The following is a 21,615-nucleotide window of genomic DNA, read 5'->3' as shown; positions in this document are numbered from 1 at the left end:
GCAGCTTTTTGCGGCTTTGTCTGACCATATGACACTAATGGCTGATGGGAACATGCTGAGATGTGTCCTTGCAGTTTATTGGCTTAGCAGTCCTAACTACAATTTATCTCAGCCTACCGCACTGAGGATGCCATCTGCTCTGCCCTCCACTCGGCCCTCACCCACCTGGAGAGAAGGGACTCGTATGTGAGATTGCTGTTTGTGGACTTCAGTTCTGCCTTCAACACCATTGTGACACAACAACTCATCTGCAAACTCGACAAGCTGGGCCTCAATACCTACCTCTGCAACTGGCTACTGGACTTCCTTTGTCAGAGGCCATAGGTGGTACGTGTTGGCGACAAAGTCTCCGCCAGCATCACGCTGAGCACAGGGGGCCCCCAAGACTGCGTGCTCAGTCCGCTGCTCTTCACCCTGCTGACGCATGACTGCACTGCAACCTACAGCGACAACGGCATTGTGAAGTTTGCTGACGACACGACTCTGGTGGGTCTCATCACCAAGGGAGACGAGACTCATTACAGGTTGGAGGTTGACCTTCTGACCACGTGGTGCAGGGACAACAACCTCCTGCTGAACGTCGACAAGACCAAGGAGATTGTTGTTGACTTCCGGAAGGGTCACACCCAACACCTGCCGCTGACCGTCGGCGGTGCTGTGGTGGAGAGAGTAAGCAGCGCCAGGTTCCTGGGGGTGCACATCAGTGAGGATCTCTCCTGGTCCATCAACACCGCGTCACTGGCGAAGAAGGCCCAGCGCCGCCTGTACGTCCTGCGGAAACTCAGGCGAGCGAGCGCTTCTCCGGCCGCCATGACTACATTTTACCGCGGCACCATTGAGAGCGTCCTCTCCAGCTGTATTGCTGTTTGAGGTGGTAGCTGCACTGACTACAACATAAAGGCCCTGCAGCGCATAGTGAACACGGCTGGTAAAATTATTGGTGCTTCACTCCCCTCCTTGAAAGACATTTACACCTCCCATCTCACCCGTAAGGCGACCACGATTGTGAGTGATGTGAGTCACCCCGCTCACTCTTTGTTTGATCTTCTGCCCTCTGGGAAGAGATACAGGAGCCTGCGCTCCCGCACCACCAGACTCACCAACAGCTTCATACTCAAGGCTGTTAGGATCCTGAACTCTCTCCCCCTTTCTGCGTAGCGTCCTGTACTTTGCGCTATGCTTACTGTCTGCCGTATGCACACTGGCTCAGTTTTGCTCCTCTTATTTATTGTGTTATTTATTATTTTTTCATCACTCGTATTATTTATTTATTATTTATTGTTTGTGCCTTCTTGTTTTTATTTTGTGTCGTCTACTTGTATGTCTATCGTGTACTATGTCTCGTCACCGTGGGATAGAGGAAACGGAATTTCGGTTTCTTTGTGTGTCTTGACATATGAAGCGATTGACAATAAAGCAGACTTTGACTTTGTCTGTGTCAACATATCAGACTTGCGCTTCATCACAGAGGTTTTTTTACTGAGAGACTTTAGTGAAAATGTTTACAAAAGTGTTTAAGTAGTTACGTAGTTAGTAAATAAGTGTCTCTGAGTCAGCTTGTCTTTAAAATGTTCACAAAAGTGTTTACTAAATAGTTAGTAAACCAGAATGTTTCTTGACTTTAAAATGTTTGCAAAGTGTTTAAAAATGAAAAAAAGTGTTTAATAAACAAAGTGTTTAAAACTACAATAAAGGTTAACGAAAGTTATAAGTTAAGTTGGATATATTGTAACAATATATTTACTCGTTTATTTTCTTATTTATTTAAATGAATAAGAATATTTCTAAGTCAATTTGACTTTAAAATGTTTACAAAAGTGTTTAAAAATAAAAAATAAACGTTTAAAAGTATCGTATTTTTCGCACCAAAAGGCGCACTGGATTATAAAGCGCACCATCATTGAATTTCTTATTTTAGAAATTATTTCATATAACCTATTTTTCGGACTAAAAGTCGCTCCGGAATATACGTCGCATTAGCCATAAAATGCACAATAAAGTGACAAAAAACATATAAGTCGCTCAGGAGTGTAAGTCACATTTCAGGGGAAATTTATTCGACAAAATCCAACACCAAGAACAGACATGAACGAGCAACAGGCTAAACGATAGGTATGCTAACGTGACATACCATTTTTCCCATGTATAATGCGCAAAATTTAACTAATTTATAATCCTAAAATCTGGGGTGCGCATTATACATGGGTACAATTTTTTTTTTTTTTTAAGAAAATCTCCCTCGAAATAAAACTTCTTCACTTTTCTTTTTGTTTGTTGTCAATCGCGCATTGCATTCAGCCATCCTGCCCAACACACTTAGTAAGTAAAATTCATAATTGACGACACATCGTTTGATGCGATGATGCAATCCTTGATGGTGTGTTATTGTCAAATATTGTTTTTTTTTAATCTCCATCGCAAACCGGATATCATACGAAGGCCGCCATTACAGATGCGCAGAACGGATGCGCAAGACACGTCAGCTATATAAAGAGCGAGAGTTCAGTTCTCTACCTAAATGCGTATTACAGGTAATATTTTATTTCACAACACTTTGCCTCGTTCCTTTCTTCTCTGCTGTTTACTTCAAACACTCTCCATACGAACACAATGCTCTCGTATCAGACGCTTGCTCGATCACCTGCTCGTTTGCTGTCACAATGTACCCTGCACAAATCCGAAACATTTCTTCGCTATCGAGTTTGCTAGTGCATGCGCAGTGATACTGACCGGCAGAATAACATCCGGTTGTTCCAAAGATGATCTTTTTTCTGAAATAATTTTACGTTTACGGACTTAAGTAGGAGTCAACATTTGGGTGCGTATTATATATATATATATATATATATATATTTTTTTTTTAAAAAGTCCCAATGATCGTCACACACGCAGGGAGGCAATGGGTCCCATTTTTATAGTCTTTGGTATGGTCTTAACTAGGCTGGATGTAATTATTTTTGTTGGCGTTGATTTTTCCGACTGCCCGTAAAGGCACCACCGCGATCAGTTGCGGACATGTGAAAAAGGCGTGCGGACGTGAAAAAGGCGGCTCTGTATGGGAGAGACGTTGAAGAGGAATAAAAACAACATCAAACGATGTGTCGTCAATTATGAATTTTACTGACTAAGTGTGTTGGGCAGGATGGCTGAATGCGATGCGCGATTGACAACAAACAAGAAGAAAGGTGATTTTATTTCGAGGGAGATTTGTCATATCTCGTCCCCAGTTGCCATAGTTTCTGTTCGCGTCGCCCCTCCCTTCCTGTGTCACCTCAATCAATGTAACGTGTTTTGTATTTAAGTCCTGTCTGCCCCTCGCTCACCGTCGGATGATGTCATGATGTCTCTTTGGTTTCTGTTCCTGTCTTTGGTAATGTCACCCTGTCTTTTTGTTCCACGTCTTTGTTGGTCAGTCCTGTTGTTGGTTTTGTTGTACCATGATTTTCTTAAAGAAAAATTTTTTTTTTAAAAATTGTACCCATGTATAATGCGCACCCCAGATTTTAGGACAATAAATTAGTTAAATTTCGCGCATTATACAAGGAAAAAAACGGTACAAATGACAAAAATTAAACTCACAATTACGTTGAATTAGTGGGAGCACTGAGTTCTTTTCTCAGAAACGGGCCGGTCCCATCTAGACGTAATCGGAGACAATGACACCCGAAGTAATTAAGGTTTGTCTTTTATTGCAGGATGCATGGTCTCCATGTGTTGAAACAGTTTTTAATGCTTCATTGCCTGGTTAGTTAGCCTGTCGCCACATATTAGCTTTGCGGGCTCGACTGGGGAAACATGTCACGTGACCGTCGATAATCTTTTTTTTTTTCTGTGCGGCTTGGCGGCCCGGTGCCAAGTGACCCACGGACCGGTACCGGTCTGCGGCCCGGTGGTTGGGGACCACTGGGCAAAACGATAGGTATGCTAACGTGACATAAACACAAATGAAGAGCTGAGAACGGCCCTGACGTAAAATTCAGAGTTATTCAAAAAACAATTACATAAATAACACGTTAATAAAACCATCTGTGTAACTCAATTCATTAAATCCATCGATCGCATGCACTTTAAAATATTCCACAGGCCCATTCAACGATATATAAATTAGATATCAAATAACTATTATATAAGCAATAGTATTATCAAACCATCTGTGATCAAATTCCTCGTCCTTCGTCAACAACGCCGCGCGTGCGCCCTGACGTCAGCCTCGTCGTTATTCCACAGATCTACTATATAACTATATTGTAGCGTTAACAAAGTTCAAGGAAAGACGTGGGTTTGGTAAACGGCTCTTTATTTAACAAAACAAACTTCCAGGCGTGTGGCGGCGTTGACTTCCAGCCACGGAAGTACAAGAGAGCTCCATAGAATAGGACTGGGCGTGGGTAAAAGCCATGACCGAGCCCTATCCACCGTCCCCGGAGAGCCACCTGGCCGAGCGCCGGCCCTCGACTTCCATCCACGGAGGTGAAAGACAGCTCGGTAGAGTAGGACCGGGCGTGCGTAAAAGCATTGTCCGAGCCCCATCCACCGTCCCTGGACAGCCACCCGGCCGAGCGCCGACCCCCGACTTCAATCCGCGGAAGTGAAAGAGAGCTCCGTAGAGTAGGACCGGGCGTGGGTAAAAGCCATGATAGTTTTTCAAACATTCTGTGTCACTCCAAATCCTTAAATCCTTCAAACTCTTCGTCCGCCGTGTCACTTAGAAACAAAGCTGCTAATGATGCCGGTAGTACGTGGGGCCCTTCGTCATCTTTGTCATCCCGTGATCAATCTTTGTCCTTTATGTAAACAACCGCCACGCCGCGTCGCGCTGCTGACGTCACTTGAAATTCAAATTACAGTAATCCCTTGCTACATCGCGGTTCGTTTATCGCGGTTTCACTACATAGCGGATTTTTGAATTTTGAAAATTCGTGAATGATTTCACATATAAGTCACTCCTGAGTATAAATCGCCCCCCCCCCCCACCCAAACTATGAAAAAAAAACGCAATTTACAGTCCGGAAAATACGGTATAGGGCACACTGGATTAAAAGGTTTATAAGGTGCACTGTGTTTATTTGAGTAAAATGTACGTTTTTAAGTGCGCCTAATAGTGCGGAAAATACGGTACATAAAAGTGTTTAAATATAAAATAAAAGTTCATAAAAATCCTTGTGTGGATATTGTAATAATGTAATGTATGTTCCTTACTTCGCGGATTTTCACCTATCGTGGGTGGGCGTGGAACCAATTAAATGCGTTAAACGAGGGATTACTGGATAGATGTTTTCATTTTTATCTTTTGTTTATTTTCACTGTGCTTATGGCCAATAGCGTTGTGTCTCTCACAAATAATTCTACTAATTTTGTTTAATTTTGTTTTCACCAACATGGCTTTTGTCAACTTTGTATTTTAACATTCAGTTGTATTTTTGTTAAACTTGCAGTTGTCATAAAATACTTGAAATGTTGGTCAGTTTCCTTTTCTTATATGCTTTTTGCCAGGTGAGTTAAATAGGATCAGTCACAATCGGTAGAGAAATGTGCCTAATGATAATTATTAATATTGTCCCCTCATATATGACTGATGGTGGCTAAAATCTAAAATAACAGCCTGTGCGTACAGTAAACACAGTGGAATTTTTATTTCACAAGCGTCATTTGTTTTCAGGAGCAAGTACTTCACCAAGATACCATCAAGAGAAGTATTTTATCTTTGCCTTGACACCCCAGCAAGTTCGAGAAGTATGCATATCCAGGTGAATCTTTTGTCGAGAACTTACAAAACAAAATTCCGCTTGTAATGTATGAAGTCAAATACTCAATTGTTTTGGTTTACAGGGATTTTCTTCCCGGTGGCAGAAGGGATTATATGGTTCAAATTCAGTTAAGGTAAGGCTGTTTGGATTTTCAGGAGGGAAAACAAAGTAAAAACATTGGGCTTCATTTATCCCAGCCACACAGACATTTACAGTCCACATTTTGGTCTACAGTTCATTGTAGCTTGCTAACCCAATCATGAACCTTTTCAAAATCTATTAGCCCTCTTTTTGGTGGCATCAGGAAATGCTTTGAAAATCCAATTTTGGTTCATGTTTGCACATTTACAAAGAAAATGAGGAAAGTTGACATTGAGGGCCGTCGGTTTCCAGAGAAATGGGAATTCCAATACTTCACTGAAAATCAAGGCAATTGTGTTTGTCTAATTTCTAATGAGACGGTTGCCTTGTTTAAGGATTTCAACCGAAAGAGACACTATCAGACTAAACATGCTAACGCATACGACAAGGTAACAGGGAGTGACCGCGCTGATAAAGTGAAGCAGCTCCAAGCTGAACTGGCATCACAACAGCAATACTTCACGCGGGGCTCTGAGTCAAAAGTAAATATTACTTAATAATTAATATTACGAAGTGGCCATGTTAATACTGTTGATGTTACAAACTTGTACCGTAATTTTCGGACTATAAATCGCTCCGGAGTACAAGTCGCATCAGCCATAAAATGCCCAAAAATTTGAGAAAAAACATATAAGTCGCTCCGGAGTACAAGTCGAATTTTGGGGGGCAATTTATTTGACAAAATCCAACACCAAGAACAGTCATGAACGAGCAACAACAGGCTAAACCAGTGGTCCCCAACCTTTTTTGCGCCACGAAACGGTTACATGTCAGAAATATTTTCGCGGACCGGCATTTATATAAATAAATAATACATTAATATAAATAAATAAATAATACATTTATAATAAATATATAAATACGATGAAATAAAATGCTACAACTGACATAAAAACAAGTACCGTTTTTTTCCGTGTATAATGCGCCCCCATGTATAATACGCACCCTAAAAATGGCATGTTGATGCTGGGAAAAAGCCTGTACCCATGTATAATACGCACCCGATTTTTATGATTTTTTTTTTTAATTTTCTTTTTTTTTTTTTTTTTTTTTTTTTTAAAGTCCCAATGATCGTCACACACGCAGGGAGGCAATGGGTCCCATTTTTATAGTCTTTGGTATGGTCTTAACTAGGCTGGATGTAATTATTTTTGTTGGCGTTGATTTTTCCGACTGCCCCTAAAGGCACCACTGCGATCAGTTGCGGACATGTGAAAAAGGCGTGCGGACGTGAAAAAGGCGGCTCTGTATGGGAGAGACGTTGAAGAGGAATAAAAACAACATTAAACGATGTGTCGTTAATTATGAATTTTACTGACTAAGTGTGTTGGGCAGGATGGCTGAATGCGATGCGCGATTGACAACAAACAAGAAGAAAGGTGATTTTATTTCGAGGGAGATTTGTCATGTCTCGTCCCCAGTTGCCATAGTTTCTGTTCGCGTCGCCCCTCCCTTCCTGTGTCACCTCAATCAATGTAACGTGTTTTGTATTTAAGTCCTGTCTGCCCCTCGCTCACCGTCGGATGATGTCATGATGTCTGTTTGGTTTCTGTTCCTGTCTTTGGTAATGTCACCCTGTCTTTTTGTTCCCCGTCTTTGTCGGTCAGTCCTGTTGTTGGTTTTGTTGTACCATGATTTTCTTAAAGAAAAAAAAATAATTTAAAAATTGTACCCATGTATAATGCGCACCCCAGATTTTAGGACAATAAATTAGTTAAATTTCGCGCATTATACAAGGAAAAAAACGGTACAAATGACAAAAATAAAACTCACAATTACGTTGAATTAGTGGGAGCACTGAGTTCTTTTCTCAGAAACGAGCCGGTCCCATCTAGACGTAATCGGAGACAATGACACCCGAAGTAATTAAGGTTTGTCTTTTATTGCAGGATGCATGGTCTCCATGTGTTGAAACAGTTTTTAATGCTTCATTGCCTGGTTAGTTAGCCTGTCGCCACATATTAGCTTTGCGGGCTCGACTGGGGAAACATGTCACGTGACCGTCGATAATCTTTTTTTTTTTTCTGTGCGGCTTGGCGGCCCGGTGCCAAGTGACCCACGGACCGGTACCGGTCTGCGGCCCGGTGGTTGGGGACCACTGGGCAAAACGATAGGTATGCTAACGTGACATAAACACAAATGAAGAGCTGAGAACGGCCCTGACGTAAAATTCAGAGTTATTCAAAAAACAATTACATAAATAACACGTTAATAAAACCATCTGTGTAACTCCAATTCATTAAATCCATCGATCGCTTGCACTTTAAAATATTCCACAGGCCCATTCAACGATATATAAATTAGATATCAAATAACTATTATATAAGCAATAGTATTATCAAACCATCTGTGCACTCTAAATCATTCAATCCATCGATCAAATTCCTCGTCCTTCGTCAACAACGCCGCGCGTGCGCCCTGACGTCAGCCTCGTCGTTATTCCACAGATCTACTATATAACTATATTGTAGCGTTAACAAAGTTCAAGGAAAGACGTGGGTTTGGTAAACGGCTCTTTATTTAACAAAACAAACTTCCAGGCGTGTGGCGGCGTGGACTTCCAGCCACGGAAGTACAAGAGAGCTCCATAGAATAGGACTGGGCGTGGGTAAAAGCCATGACCGAGCCCTATCCACCGTCCCCGGAGAGCCACCCGGCCGAGCGCCGGCCCTCGACTTCCATCCACGGAGGTGAAAGACAGCTCGGTAGAGTAGGACCGGGCGTGCGTAAAAGCATTGTCCGAGCCCCATCCACCGTCCCTGGACAGCCACCCGGCCGAGCGCCGGCCCCCGACTTCAATCCACGGAAGTGAAAGAGAGCTCCGTAGAGTAGGACCGGGCGTGGGTAAAAGCCATGATAGTTTTTCAAACATTCTGTGTCACTCCAAATCCTTAAATCCTTCAAACTCTTCGTCCGCCGTGTCACTTAGAAACAAAGCTGCTAATGATGCCGGTAGTACGTGGGGCCCTTCGTCATCTTTGTCATCCCGTGATCAATCTTTGTCCTTTATGTAAACAACCGCCACGCCGCGTCGCGCTGCTGACGTCACTTGAAATTCAAATTACAGTAATCCCTTGCTACATCGCGGTTCGTTTATCGCGGTTTCACTATTTTTTTTGAAAATCTTTGATATTTTTTGAAAAAAAACACATATAAGCCGCTCCTTATTATAAGTCGCCCCCCCCACTCAAACTATGAAAAAAAACGCGATTTATAGTCCGAAAATTACGGTAGATGTGGCAAACTATTACTTTCTGAAAGATATTGTAAATGAGAAGAGCAAAATTAACTTGTTTCAAGTTTTCATAATAACAGACAACTTTGCATTTCTTATAATCCTGTTTAAAATGTTCAGGAGGCAAAATTTATTTTAAACTCATGTACATTTAAGGCAGGGCTGTGGACTCGGTCGGATTTTTGCACCGAGTCCGGCCTCTTGGCCATAAGTCCGAGTCCGGCTGTCCATTTTTTCTGTTAATTCATGTGACTGCTTAGTCTTTATTCAAGGCTAATTTAGATCAAAATCTAAATAATTACAACAGTTTTGTGATTGCTTTGTCTTTATTAAACGTATAAACGAATACAATAAACAGATACTTTCAAGTTTTAATCATTAATTACACCATTATAGCTCAGACATTTATCTAAACACAAATAATTAGTGACGACCCCTTATTTGGAAAGCGAAAAACCCATGTCGTACGGCGTCAGCACTATGTTGTTTTCAATAAAAACATGAAGAACTCACGTTTGCGTCAGTCAATTTAAATTTTTATAAAGGATTATTCTCATTTGATGCCATCCGTGTTCTGCCATTGAAGCGGGGTGCATTCAAAGACCAGTCGTACAGACGGAACACTCATTCACTTCACCAAAACGCAACAATATAATTACGTGAGCTCTTTGCATGAACCTCGATGCAAAGAAACTCCTCTTTTTGGGTACAGGCTACAAGGAGTATATATTACAAAGGAGACTTTATACTTAATTGTGATCATCATTCATCCATCCATCCATTTTCTTTTATTACTCAGGTATTTTCAAAGCAAATTAATATTGTTGCATTTATTAATTTGCTTTAAAATGACAGCGCTATATAATTAAAAGCTGACACGATAGCAATGTCAAACGTGTTCATTTAAGAAAAAGCCACGCACGTTTTGTGATCAAATCTTTCACAACGAGAATGATTTGAGTGAATTGATTTTACAATTTTTATCCCCCCTCCCCACCATCTGTCACTTTGCTTGGGACAAAAGGAGCCTTCTGACTGAAATTTCTTCTCAATTATTCATTCAAATCAATTCACTCAAATCATTCTTGTTATGAAAGATTTGATCACAAAACGTTTCCGTCTGTACGACTGGTCTTTGAATGCACCCTGCTTCAATGGCAGAACACGGATGAATTTAAAGACATCAACTGAGAATAATCCTTTATAAAAATCAAAATTGACTGATGCAAACGTGAGTTCTTCATGTTTTTATTGAAAACAACATGGTGCTGACGCCGTACGACATCGGTTTTTCGCTATAATTCGAGGTCGTCCACCCTTACCCAAAGTTAAGGTTTCATGGGAATATTATTGTCATAATTGTCTGGACCATATATGATAATTGTTTAATGGTAATTATTGATAGATCTTGAAGATGTCAAGTTATAGGTGCATAAGACTATGTTGGTCGCATTCATGCATATAGCACGTTCATTGTAAGAGGGGAAGAGATGTTGTGTATTTTGGGCTAACTCAAATTCCGTAGTAGAAAAAACCCGGAAGTGGGATGGGCATTCTGTCTTGTTGTGGTACGCCCTGTGAACGCACTGTGAGTAAGGAATAAAACGGTTATCATTCACGTCGTTGTCCGACCTATTCTTGCTATCTAAGAACCTGGAAAATAGTAAGGATATAACATATATCACGGGTCATTACGACGAGTTTGGTGGAGTTTTTACTGCTTCTTCCAACTCCTACCGCGCTGACTGTAACCTGACACTCTCTGGCTGCGTCTTGCCTCTTTTTTTTTATTGTCGGACTCGGTGGACTCGGTCAAAATCAGCACTGAGTCCGAGTCCGGCAAAAATGACCGAGTCCGACCGAGTTCCCGAGTCCGAACCCGAACCGAGTCCACAGCCCTGATTTAAGGTATTTCATACAGTTTGTTCAATGGTATCTGACTCTCCAGATATGAATGAAAGGCAGAATTTGTGTTTTTAGAATTGTTGACATCTGTCTGAGTGGCTTATATTTGGTTATTTTGTCATCTAAAAAATAAAGACAATTGGGACAATGAAATTTGTTTTATAACAGTGTGTATTTGCATGTAATTGTTGTCCGAAAAAACTATTGGCCCCCGGGCCCCTTTACTTTATCAAATTTGGCCCTCCTTGCAAAAAGGTTTGGACACCTCTGTCTTAGAGTTTTCGTCACCTCTCTATGAGACACAAAGAGCAACTCTGCCATCAAGTGGTTGGAGTTAACCACTACAATGCTCTATAGACTTGATTTTATTGTGGAGAGTTGGCCGGGAGTCTTATTTACCATTTATAAAATAAAATCAAGTTGACCAGAATACTCGTCGATGGGATACTACGTCATTATTGTCAATGATGAGGATTCTTGTTGCTGGCATACAAAGTTAATAACTGCATATGATAAAAAAAAACAACCTCAGCTATAATTTAGTATTCTCTTATACCTATAACGCCACCTACTGGCAACATAAAATTTCCCTTTTTACACAGTGCACCGAGCTTGTTGAATGAAAGGAATAAATAAAAAATTGTCAGAACAGCCTGAAGATGTGGATCATGCTCCACATCAAATTTTGTGACTTGTAGGCTACTTGAAGGCGCAAAATCTGATAAAGCTCCATAAATTAAACATTTTATTCTTTGATATTTTTCTCCTAGCCGGTTAACCGGAATTACATAATTTGCTTGGAAGATTTTTTTTTCTTGCCGTAATGATGCTTAAACACACTTTTCATGAAATGCTATTAGTGTGCCAATGCAGAGTTTCTTGAGAAAATAATGCGAGGTTTGAGGGTCTAAACTTGCACAAAAACTCAGACTGTATACAACATGAAGGCCCTGCAGCGCATAGTGAACACGGCTGGTAAGATTATTGGTGCTTCACTCCCCTCCCTGAATGACATTTACACCTCCCGTCTCACCCGCAAGGCGACCGCGATTGTGAGTGATGTGAGTCACCCCGCTCACTCTTTGTTTGATCTTCTGCCCTCTGGGAAGAGGTACAGGAGCCTGCGCTCCCGCACCACCAGACTCACCAATAGCTTCATACTCCAGGCTGTTAGGATCCTGAACTCTCTCCCCCCTTCTGCGTAGCGTCCTGTACTTTTGCGCTATATTCTATATTCTACTGTTTGCACACTTGCTCCATTTTTGCTCCTCTTATTTATTTATTGTTATTTGTTTTTTTTATTATTTATTCATCACTCTTATTTATTCACTGTTTGTGCCTTATTGCTTTTATTTTTTTTGTGTTGTTTACTTGTATGTATATTGTGTACTATGTCTTGTCACCGTGGGATAGTGGGAACGTAATTTCGATTTCTTTGTGTGTCTTGGCATGTGAAGAAATTGACAATAAAGCAGACTTTGACTTTAAACTTAGTCTTTTTGGATGGTGTGCTGGACAGAGCTCACCCCGGGGACTCCACCATTCTTCTGGAAGACTTCAATGCTCACGTGGGCAATGACAATGAGACCTGGAAGGGCGTGATTGGGAGGAACGCCCCCCTCCCTCCTGATCCAAACCCAAAGTGCTGTTCTGTTATTGGGCTTCTGTGGTTGACATGTTCAAGCATAAGGCTGTCTATATGTACACTTACCACCAGGACACCAAAGCCCGCAGCTGGATTTGCGGCGGCTTCATTTGAACACTCATGCAAAGAGAGGGGGGGGGAGAAAGGAGCTGTCTTCAGATGAACACCTGGGTTTGCTCACCTCAGTCAAAGAAATGATGAAATTAAAGGACACAAAACATATCATTTATGATTTTTTTTGTGGCTATTATAATGGAGAAAATGTTGAATTTCTAGTAACATTTTAAAGTTGAATCAGTTTGAATCTGTAAAAAAAAATTGAAATTAGAAAACAAAAAATCTAATTTATGATTTTTTTATGGGTATTTTAATGGTGGAGTATAATTTTAATGTTTTAATTTTTATTTTTTATGGGTATTTTAATGGTGGAGTAATATTTTCTAGTACTTGGCAATTCTTGGCATTGGTTGGAATAAGCTGGAACAGGTTAAACTTCTATTTTGAATCAGTCCAACAATAAAGAAATTAAAGGGGGAAAACTAGATAAAATCCAATTTCAAATTTTTCTCTTATCCATCCATCCATCCAGTGTTGGGTCGCGGGGGCAGCAGCTTTAGGAGGGACTCTCCAGACTTCCCTCTCCCCAGCCACTTCATCCAGCTCATCCCGGGAGATCACAAAGCGTTCCCAGGCCATCTGAGAGACATAATCTCTCCAGCGCGTCTTGGGTCGTCCACAGGTTCTCCTACCAGTGGGACATGCCCGGAACACCTCCCCAGGGAGGCGTCCAGGAGGCATCCTGATGAGATGCCCTAGCCACCTCATCTGGCTCCTCTCAACGTGGAGGAGCAGCGGCTCTACTCCGAATCTCTCCTGGATGACCGAGCTTCTCATCCTATCTTTAAGGGAGAGCCCGGACACCCTGCGGAGGAAACTCATTTCAGCCGCTTGTATCCGGGATCTTGTTCTTTCGTTCACAACCCATAGCTTGACTCGGTGTCGAGCAATTGTTACGACGCACATCTGGGGAGAGGACGCTGGCGCTGATTGTTCGCCGCTTCTCCACCAGAATTAGTTTAGTTTTAGTGTTTTTATTTATTTATTTCTTAGACATTATTAAAGTTTAGTTTTTAAGCATCTAGTTTTAGTGTGCAGGCTAAAGCGGTCGGGCCGCAGTTAGCAGGACCGCAACGGGCCGTAAGTTGAGCGGAGAGGCCCTGTCGGGCGGAGCTGGCGAGGAACGAGAGGACGGTGTTGGTGAGGCTGGCGTGGTCGGCCCACAGTCGCCTGGACCGCAACAAACCTCCACAATCAGCCGGCTGCCTACTACGGCGCACCCCCCCACCCCCCGCCAAGACATCCTGGCTAGCCTAGCCAACGGCTAACACTCAAGTTCAGTGTTCTCCAACCGGCACTATGTTAACTTACTCCATCCCCCGCTTGCTGAAGCTGAGTAATCACACCATTCCAGGGTGTGTCTCAGTCATCAAACAACTCTGACTTCTCCGCAGACCACGTTACATACACAGAAGCACCCGTCGTAACTTTGTTTTCGCCCAACCCGTCCATAACACTACCATCCATCTGCTCCTCCTCCGCCCGACACCCCATCGCATGTCCTACACGTCATCAGAGACCTGGCGCACTTGGATCTTACAGTAGCAACCATGCGGGGCTGCAGTACTCCAGGTGGCCTGGAAAACACGGTGTAGATTTCTCTCCTACACGGAGCGGACTCCGACACAAGACGGACACCGGGTTGCCGGGAAAACACGGAGTGGAAATTTCTCCAGCACGGAACGGACTTCAACACGGAGCGGCCCCCGGGTGGCCAGGACAAAACAAACTGGATTTCACTCCAACACAGAGTGGACTCCACTTCATGTGGCACAGAAAACGTGGAGTATTCTCTCTACTTCGCCCCCTACCTAAACACAGCCCCACAGCCACAATCAAAATGGATCTCCTCAACATACGTACAAGCACTCACCCGTAAATCATCATTTATTCACGACCTCATCCTGGACAAAGGCTTAGGCATAATGTGCCTCACTGAGACCTGGCAACCACCGGATGTCTATCTATCCCTCAATGGAGCCTGTCCCTCTGGTTATAAATACATAACTAAACCTCGCAGCACTGGCCGTGGCGGTGGCCTGGCTGTACTCCACCGCCTTGATCTAGAGCTGTCTCCCCTCCCTCTACCTGACAACTCCTGATTCGAATCCCTTGCATTCAAATGTAAACCTCCGTATCCTATGACAGTTTTACTTATTTACCGCCCTCCTAAACCAAACTCCGCCTTCATTCCAGAACTACACGATCTACTCACTACCCTCTGTACCTCCACTTCCTCTAATCTAACCATGTTAAGTGTACTGCTGCTAACACAGGAGTTTCCCCATTGAGGGAATAATAAAGGATTATCTTATTTTATCTTAGGTGATGTTAACATCCATGTCAACACCCCCTACCCCCCCCCCCCCCCCTGCCTCTGACCTGTTGCAACTATTGGACTGTTAACACCTCACTCAACATGTAAATGTCCCCACTAAGGACAAAGGGCATACACTTGACCTTGTCATCTCCTCATTGGCCATAAGCAACCTACAAGTTTACGAGGTTGGTGTGTCTGACCACAAACTTATTCAAATGGAACTGCCTTTCGCACGCCCCCACTCCAAACCCAAGCAGCAAATCTCAGTCAGAAATTTCAAAAACGTCAACCAAGAGACTAACACAGGACCTCCAGCTTCTCTCCTTCTCCTCTGCAACCTTTCCTTCAGTCAGCAAGGCAGTGAACCATTACAATAACTCTTTGGCCAAACTGCCAGGTATTCACGCCCCCATAAAAAACAAAACAGTCACTTTTTCACGCTCAACCCCCTGGTACACCAGTGAGCTGCGTCTGATGAAGTCAACTAGTCGCATCCTGGAGCGTCGTCTCAAAGCCTCAGGACTGACCGTGCACAAACAGGCCTACAAAGAACACCAGAAGGCGTACTCAAAAGCCCTTGGGACTGCACGTGCCCAGTTCTACTCCAATATCATAAACAATACCCCTGGAAATTCAAAACAGCTCTTTTCAACCATCAACCACTTTCTCAAACCCCAACCCTCCACTCCAACAGAATCTTCAGAGGTAATGTGCAATCACTTTATGACCTTTTTTACCGTTAAGGTTGACAACATCCGCTCCCAGCCCCTCCACTTCACCTCCACCCCCCTTCCTTCCACCCGGGACAGTTCAGCCTCTCCGCTGCTTCTCCCCTATCTTGCAGTCGGAGGTAGAGGACATAATCAAAAAGATGAAACCCTCCACATGTGCCCTGGACCCTTTCCCCACAGCCCTCATTAAACAACAAACCTCAGCCATTAGTCCCCTAATAACAAATGTCATCAACCTCTCACTCCAGTCTGGCTCTGTACCCCCTGCATTGAAGACCGCAATCATTACCCCCCCTGGTCAAAAAACCCTCACTCAACCCGGACAACCTTGCCAACTACAGACCGATATCAAACCTCCCGTTCCTCTCCAAGGTTCTGGCAAAAGTGGTAGCTGCCCAACTTCACTCTCATCTCACCCGCAATAACATTGCTGAGAAACGTCAATCCGGTTTTCGCTCTGGCCGAAGCACTGAAACAGCCCTTGTTAGGGTCACCAACGACTTTCTCATGGCTGCCGATGCAGGCTCGCCGTCACTCCTCATTCTGTTTGATCTGTCCACTGTATTTGACACTGTCCACCACAATATCCTCCTTAACCAACTTCATGCCACTGGATTCTCTGGCACTGTTCTAACCTGGCTTCAGTCCTACCTCTTGAACCGAATTGAGTACGTTTCCCTGTGAGGGAAAAAATCCGACACACACACTGTCACCTCCGGTGTCCCCCAGGGATCTGTACTCAGTCCTACCCTCTTCACTCTCTACATGTTACCCCTCGGCAATATAATCAGGAAGTTCGGCATCTCATTTCATTGTTATACGGACGACACCCAGCTATACCTCAAACTCGACCCCCCGCCCTCCACAACCCAGACTCCTCCATCTCCCTCATCCATCCTCTTCCTGTGTCTGGAGGAGACAAAGGCGTGGATGAATCTCAGCTTCCTGCAAGTCAACAGTGACAAAACCCAAGCCATGTTAATAGATAGATAGATAGATAGTAGGGGTGTAAATCGCGGGTTTTGTCACGATACGATATCATATCGATACAAAGAACTACGATACGATATTTGCCGATATCTTAAAGCCTGCTGCGATTCATTCACGACATATCACGATATAGTGCTCTACGATCGATTATTTATTTTTTTTTTAAATAAAAAATATAGAACAATATGCTGATTTATAACAAGGTAAACAAGGTACTGCAAACTCTTTATTTAGGAAATTACAAGAGTATTGTAGTATACAAAGTGCGTATTTTAACACTGAACTTTGATGTCGTGTTTTTTCTTTAAATGTGCGCCGAGATTTTTGCTCCCTGAATATTTGATCACCGCATGGCAGGATTTACAAACTGCACGTGTCTTGTCCGTTGAGCCATCTTTTCTTTGGAATCCAAAGTGTTTCCAAACAAATGACTTGAAGCCTAAAGGGTAGCAAATTTCCTCGTCTTTTTGGACACTAGCCATAGCACCAGCCCAGGAGCCGCGTACTAGTTGTCGACTCCCCTTTCACGTGCCTGCTCTGCTCACAACACAACGCCGCGCACTGCTCCCGGAAAGAGGAAGCAAGCAACAATGAACTGGATTTCAAAATAAAGTCGCGTCTAATGTCCGAGGTCAAACACGGCGATATAAATCGATGTTTACGTTTAGCATCGATGCCAATAAATCGTAGAGCATTATATCGATTAATCGATGTGTATCGATGAATCGTTACACCCCTAATAGATAGATAGATAGATAGATAGATAGATAGATAGATAGATAGATAGATAGATAGATAGATAGATAGATAGATAGATAGATAGATAGATAGATAGATAGATAGATAGATAGATAGATAGATAGATAGATAGACTTTATTGTCATTTTGCAAACACTCGGTGCACGCAAAACGAAATTTCGTTGCATACGGCTCTCAACAATGAAACGATGTTTCGGCTGAATAAAAAGTGACATTTCTATATAAATGCCGTTTTTTTCCGTGTATAGTGCGCCCCCATGTATAATACGCACCCTAACAATGGCATGTTGATGCTGGAAAAAAGCCTGTACCCATGTATAATACGCACCCAATTTTTTTAAAAAAAACGTAATTTTTTTTTTAAGTCCCAATGATCGTCACACACGCAGGGAGGCAATGGGTCCCATTTTTATAGTCTTTGGTATGGTCTTAACTAGGCTGGATGTAATTTTTTTTGTTGGCGTTGATTTCTCCGACTGCCCGTAAACGCAGCGCGGTGGTGCTCGCATGTGGAAAAAAAAGGCTCTGTATGGGAGAGACGTTGAAGAGGAATAAAAACACCCTTGGAAACCAAAACTTGCCCCTCGTCGTGACTCGGAGCCGCAACAAATGTTTCGGATTTGTGTAGGGTACATTGTGACAGACAGCAAACGAGCAGGTGATCGAGCAAGCGTCTGATACAAGAGCATTGCGGTTGTATGGAGCGTGTTTGAAGTGAACAGCAGAGACGAAAGGAACAAGGCAAAGTGTTGTGAAATAAAATATTACCTGTAATACGCATTTATTTATTTGCTGATTGAAACTGCTAATTAAACTGTGAATTGAAACTAATAGGTGGAGAACTGAACTCTCGCTCTTTATATAGCTGACGTGTCTTGCGCAACCGTTCTGCGCATCTGTAATGGCGGCCTCCGTATGACGTCCGGTCCGCGATGGAGATTAAAAAACAAACAATATTTGACAATAACACACCATCGAGGATTGCACCATCGCATCAAACGATGTGTCGTCAATTATGAATTTTACTAAGTGTGTTGGGCAGGATGGCTGAATGCGATGCGCGATTGACAACAAACAAGAAGAAAGGTGATTTCAAGTTTTATTTCGAGGGAGATTTGTCATGTCTCGTCCCCAGTTTTGCTATGTGTCTAGGTTGCCATAGTTTCTGTTCGCGTCGCCCCTCTCTTCCTGTGTCACCTCAATCGATGTAACGTGTTTTGTATTTAAGTCCTGTCTGCCCCTCGCTCACCGTCGGATCATTGCATGTGTTACTGTCATGATGTCTGTTTGCTTTCTGTTCCTGCCCTTGGTAATGTCACCCTGTCTTTTTGTTCCACGACTTTGTCGGTCAGTCCTGTTGTTGGTTTTGTTGTACCATGACTTTCTTTAAAAAAAAAAAAAAAATTAAAAAAAAAAAAAAATTTTTTTTTGTACCCATGTATAATGCGCACCCCAGATTTTAGGACAATAAATTAGTTAAATTTTGCGCACTATACACGGAAAAAAACGGTACGAAATAAGACAAGTATAAAGTGTAGCAGTGATAAAGCATGTAAACAGTGCAGGAAACAAAAACAGTATTTACAAAGTGCGCAGAGGAATGCTAAGTTGACTGTTCAACAGTCTGACGACAGTAGGGAAAAAACTGTTGCAGAACCTGGTGGACCTGCAGCGGATGCTGCGAAACCTCTTCCCAGAGGGTAGCAGGGAGAAAAGCCCTTGGTGGGGGTGTGATGGGTCACTGACAATCTTACGGGCTCGGGACACGCAGCGCTGGGATGACAAGTCGTGAATGGAGGGAAGAGGAGCCCCGATGATCCTCTCTGCTGTCCTCACCACTCTCCTTACGTTCTTCCAATCGGAGGCGCTGCAACCCCCACACCACACCGAGAGACAGCTTGTTAGAATGCTCTCTATGGTGCTTCGGTAGAACGTCCTCATCACGGGTGGGGGCAGGTGGGCTCTCCTCATCCTCCGCAGGAAGTACAAGCGCTTCTTTGCCCTCTTGACCAGTGTCGTGGTGTTCCCAGTCCAGGTGAGGTCGTCTGTGATGTGGACCCCCAGGAATTTAGTGCTGCTGTGCTGACCACCTCCACACCTGAGCTGTTGATGATCAGCGGAGCGTGGTGAGGCTGGTTCTTCCTGAAGTCGACGATGATCTCCTTCGTCTTCTTCACATTCAGGATCAGGCCATTGTCTCTGCACCAGCCCACCAACTGCTCCACCTCCTCTCTGTAGTCCAGGTCGTCGTTGTCACTGATGAGGCCCACCACCGTTGTGTCGTCTGCAAACTTCACGCTGTGATTGGTGGTGAACCTGGGGACGCAGTCGTGTGTCATCAGGGTGAACAGCAGGGGGCTCAGGACGCAGCCCTGAGGGGAGCCTTTGCTGAGGGTGATGACATCTGAGGTGTTCTGTCCGACCCGGACTGACTGAGGTCTGTTGGTGAGGAAGTCTAGCAGCCAGTTCCGAAAGGGGGTGCTGAAGCCCAGGCGTTCCAGTTTTCCCACCAGATGCTGTGGAATGATGGTGTTAAACGCTGAACTGAAGTCCAAGAACAGCAACCGCACGTGGGTGTTCCTCTCCTCCAGGTGAGCCAGGCTCAGGTAAAGAACGGAGGAGATGGCATCCTCAGTAGAGCGGTTCCTCCAGTAGGCAAACTGAAACGGGTCGAATGTTGGGGGGAGTCTGGAGACAATGTGATCTTTGAGCAGCCTTTCGAAGCACTTCATCATGATGGGAGTCAGTGCCACCGGTCTGTAGTCATTAAATGAGGTGACTTGAGGTTTCTTCGGCACCGGAATGATGGAGGCAGCCTTGAAGCATAAAGGCACTGTGGCTTGGCCCAGCGAGATGTTAAAAATGTCTGTGATGACACCAGCCAGCTGACCCGCCCAGGTATGTTATTAGGGCTTGGGGCCTTACGTGGGTTGACTCTACTCAGTCTTCAACACGTCGGCTGAGTCAAGGCAGAGTGCCTCCTCTTCCTGATGGGGAACAGATTTAACTGCCGGAGTGCTGTTCACTCTCTCAAACCGCCCAAAGAAGTTATTCAGACCATTCAGGAAGTCAGCATCAACCTCACCCACCGGGGGAGAGGGTAAGTTGTAGTCAGTAATCGCCCGTATGCCTTGCCACATGCTCCTGGTGTTATTAGCGTCGTGGAAAAAATCCTGAATTTTCCAACTGTGGCTTCGCTTCGCTAACCTGATGGCACGGTTCAAGTTGGCTCTCTCTGTCATCAGTGCCTCCCTGTCGCCAGACTTGAAGGCTGCGTTCCGTGCTCGCAGCGTCTGACGTACCTCCCCAGTCATCCAGGGTCGTTGGTTGGCTCGGGTGATGATGTTTTTAGTGGTGCTGACCAGGGCTGTGGACTCAGTCGGATTTTTGCACCGAGTCCGAGTCCGGCCTCTGGACCATGAGTCCGAGTCCGCCTGTCCATTTTTTCTGTTAATTCATGTGACTGCTTAGTCTTTATTCAAGGCTAATTTAGATCAAAATCTAAATAACTACAACAGTTTTGTGATGGCTTTGTCTTTATTAAACATATGAACGAATACAATAAACAGATACTTTCAAGTTTTAATCATTAGTTACACCATTATAGCTCAGACATTTATCTAAACCAGGGGTCCCCAAACTTTTTCCTGCGAGGGCCACATAACTTTTCCCTTCTCTGATGGGGGGCCGATGGCAGTTTATAACAGAAAAAGTGTGACGATCCTAGGGGAGCTTAAAAAATGAATTGTTTTCTAGAAAGCCACACATTACCAAATAACGGTTATTTAATAACCCTTTCCAGGTTCTTTACAAAAAAAGTCAGGAAACAAATAATAACACTATTAATGAAATAAATAATAACTAAATAACCCTCTCTGAGTTCGTCACAGAAAAAACAGGAAATAAATAATAACTAAATAACTCTCTCTGCGATCTTCATAGAAAAAAAAGCCATGGAACTTTCTGTTGTGCCATGCACAATATTAACAGATAAAAGTTCAGCTCAGTTGTCAGAGCAGAATCTC

At 43.5% G+C, this 21,615-nt stretch overlaps 1 protein-coding gene across 12 annotated transcripts in view; it reads left to right on the top strand.

Annotated features, from left to right (window-relative positions):
• pias2 (protein inhibitor of activated STAT, 2) overlaps positions 1 to 21,615 on the top strand; it is a 180,210-nt gene that overhangs the window by 75,849 nt on the left and 82,746 nt on the right. For 11 of the 12 annotated variants that reach the window (XM_061279699.1, XM_061279706.1, XM_061279701.1 and 8 more), the window contains 2 exons: positions 5,660 to 5,747; positions 5,830 to 5,880. In XM_061279699.1, the coding sequence (XP_061135683.1) occupies positions 5,660 to 5,747; positions 5,830 to 5,880 (139 nt within the window). Of the gene's footprint in view, positions 1 to 4,602; positions 4,625 to 5,659; positions 5,748 to 5,829; positions 5,881 to 21,615 lie in introns of those variants that run through there. The other variant, XM_061279707.1, reaches the window with a different exon arrangement.

This window comes from Syngnathus typhle, linkage group LG5 (assembly GCF_033458585.1).
Source record: "Syngnathus typhle isolate RoL2023-S1 ecotype Sweden linkage group LG5, RoL_Styp_1.0, whole genome shotgun sequence".
NCBI classification, from domain to species: domain Eukaryota; kingdom Metazoa; phylum Chordata; class Actinopteri; order Syngnathiformes; family Syngnathidae; genus Syngnathus; species Syngnathus typhle.
Note: the sequence above shows the minus strand (reverse complement) of the source record. Positions and strands in the feature narration are given on the sequence as shown.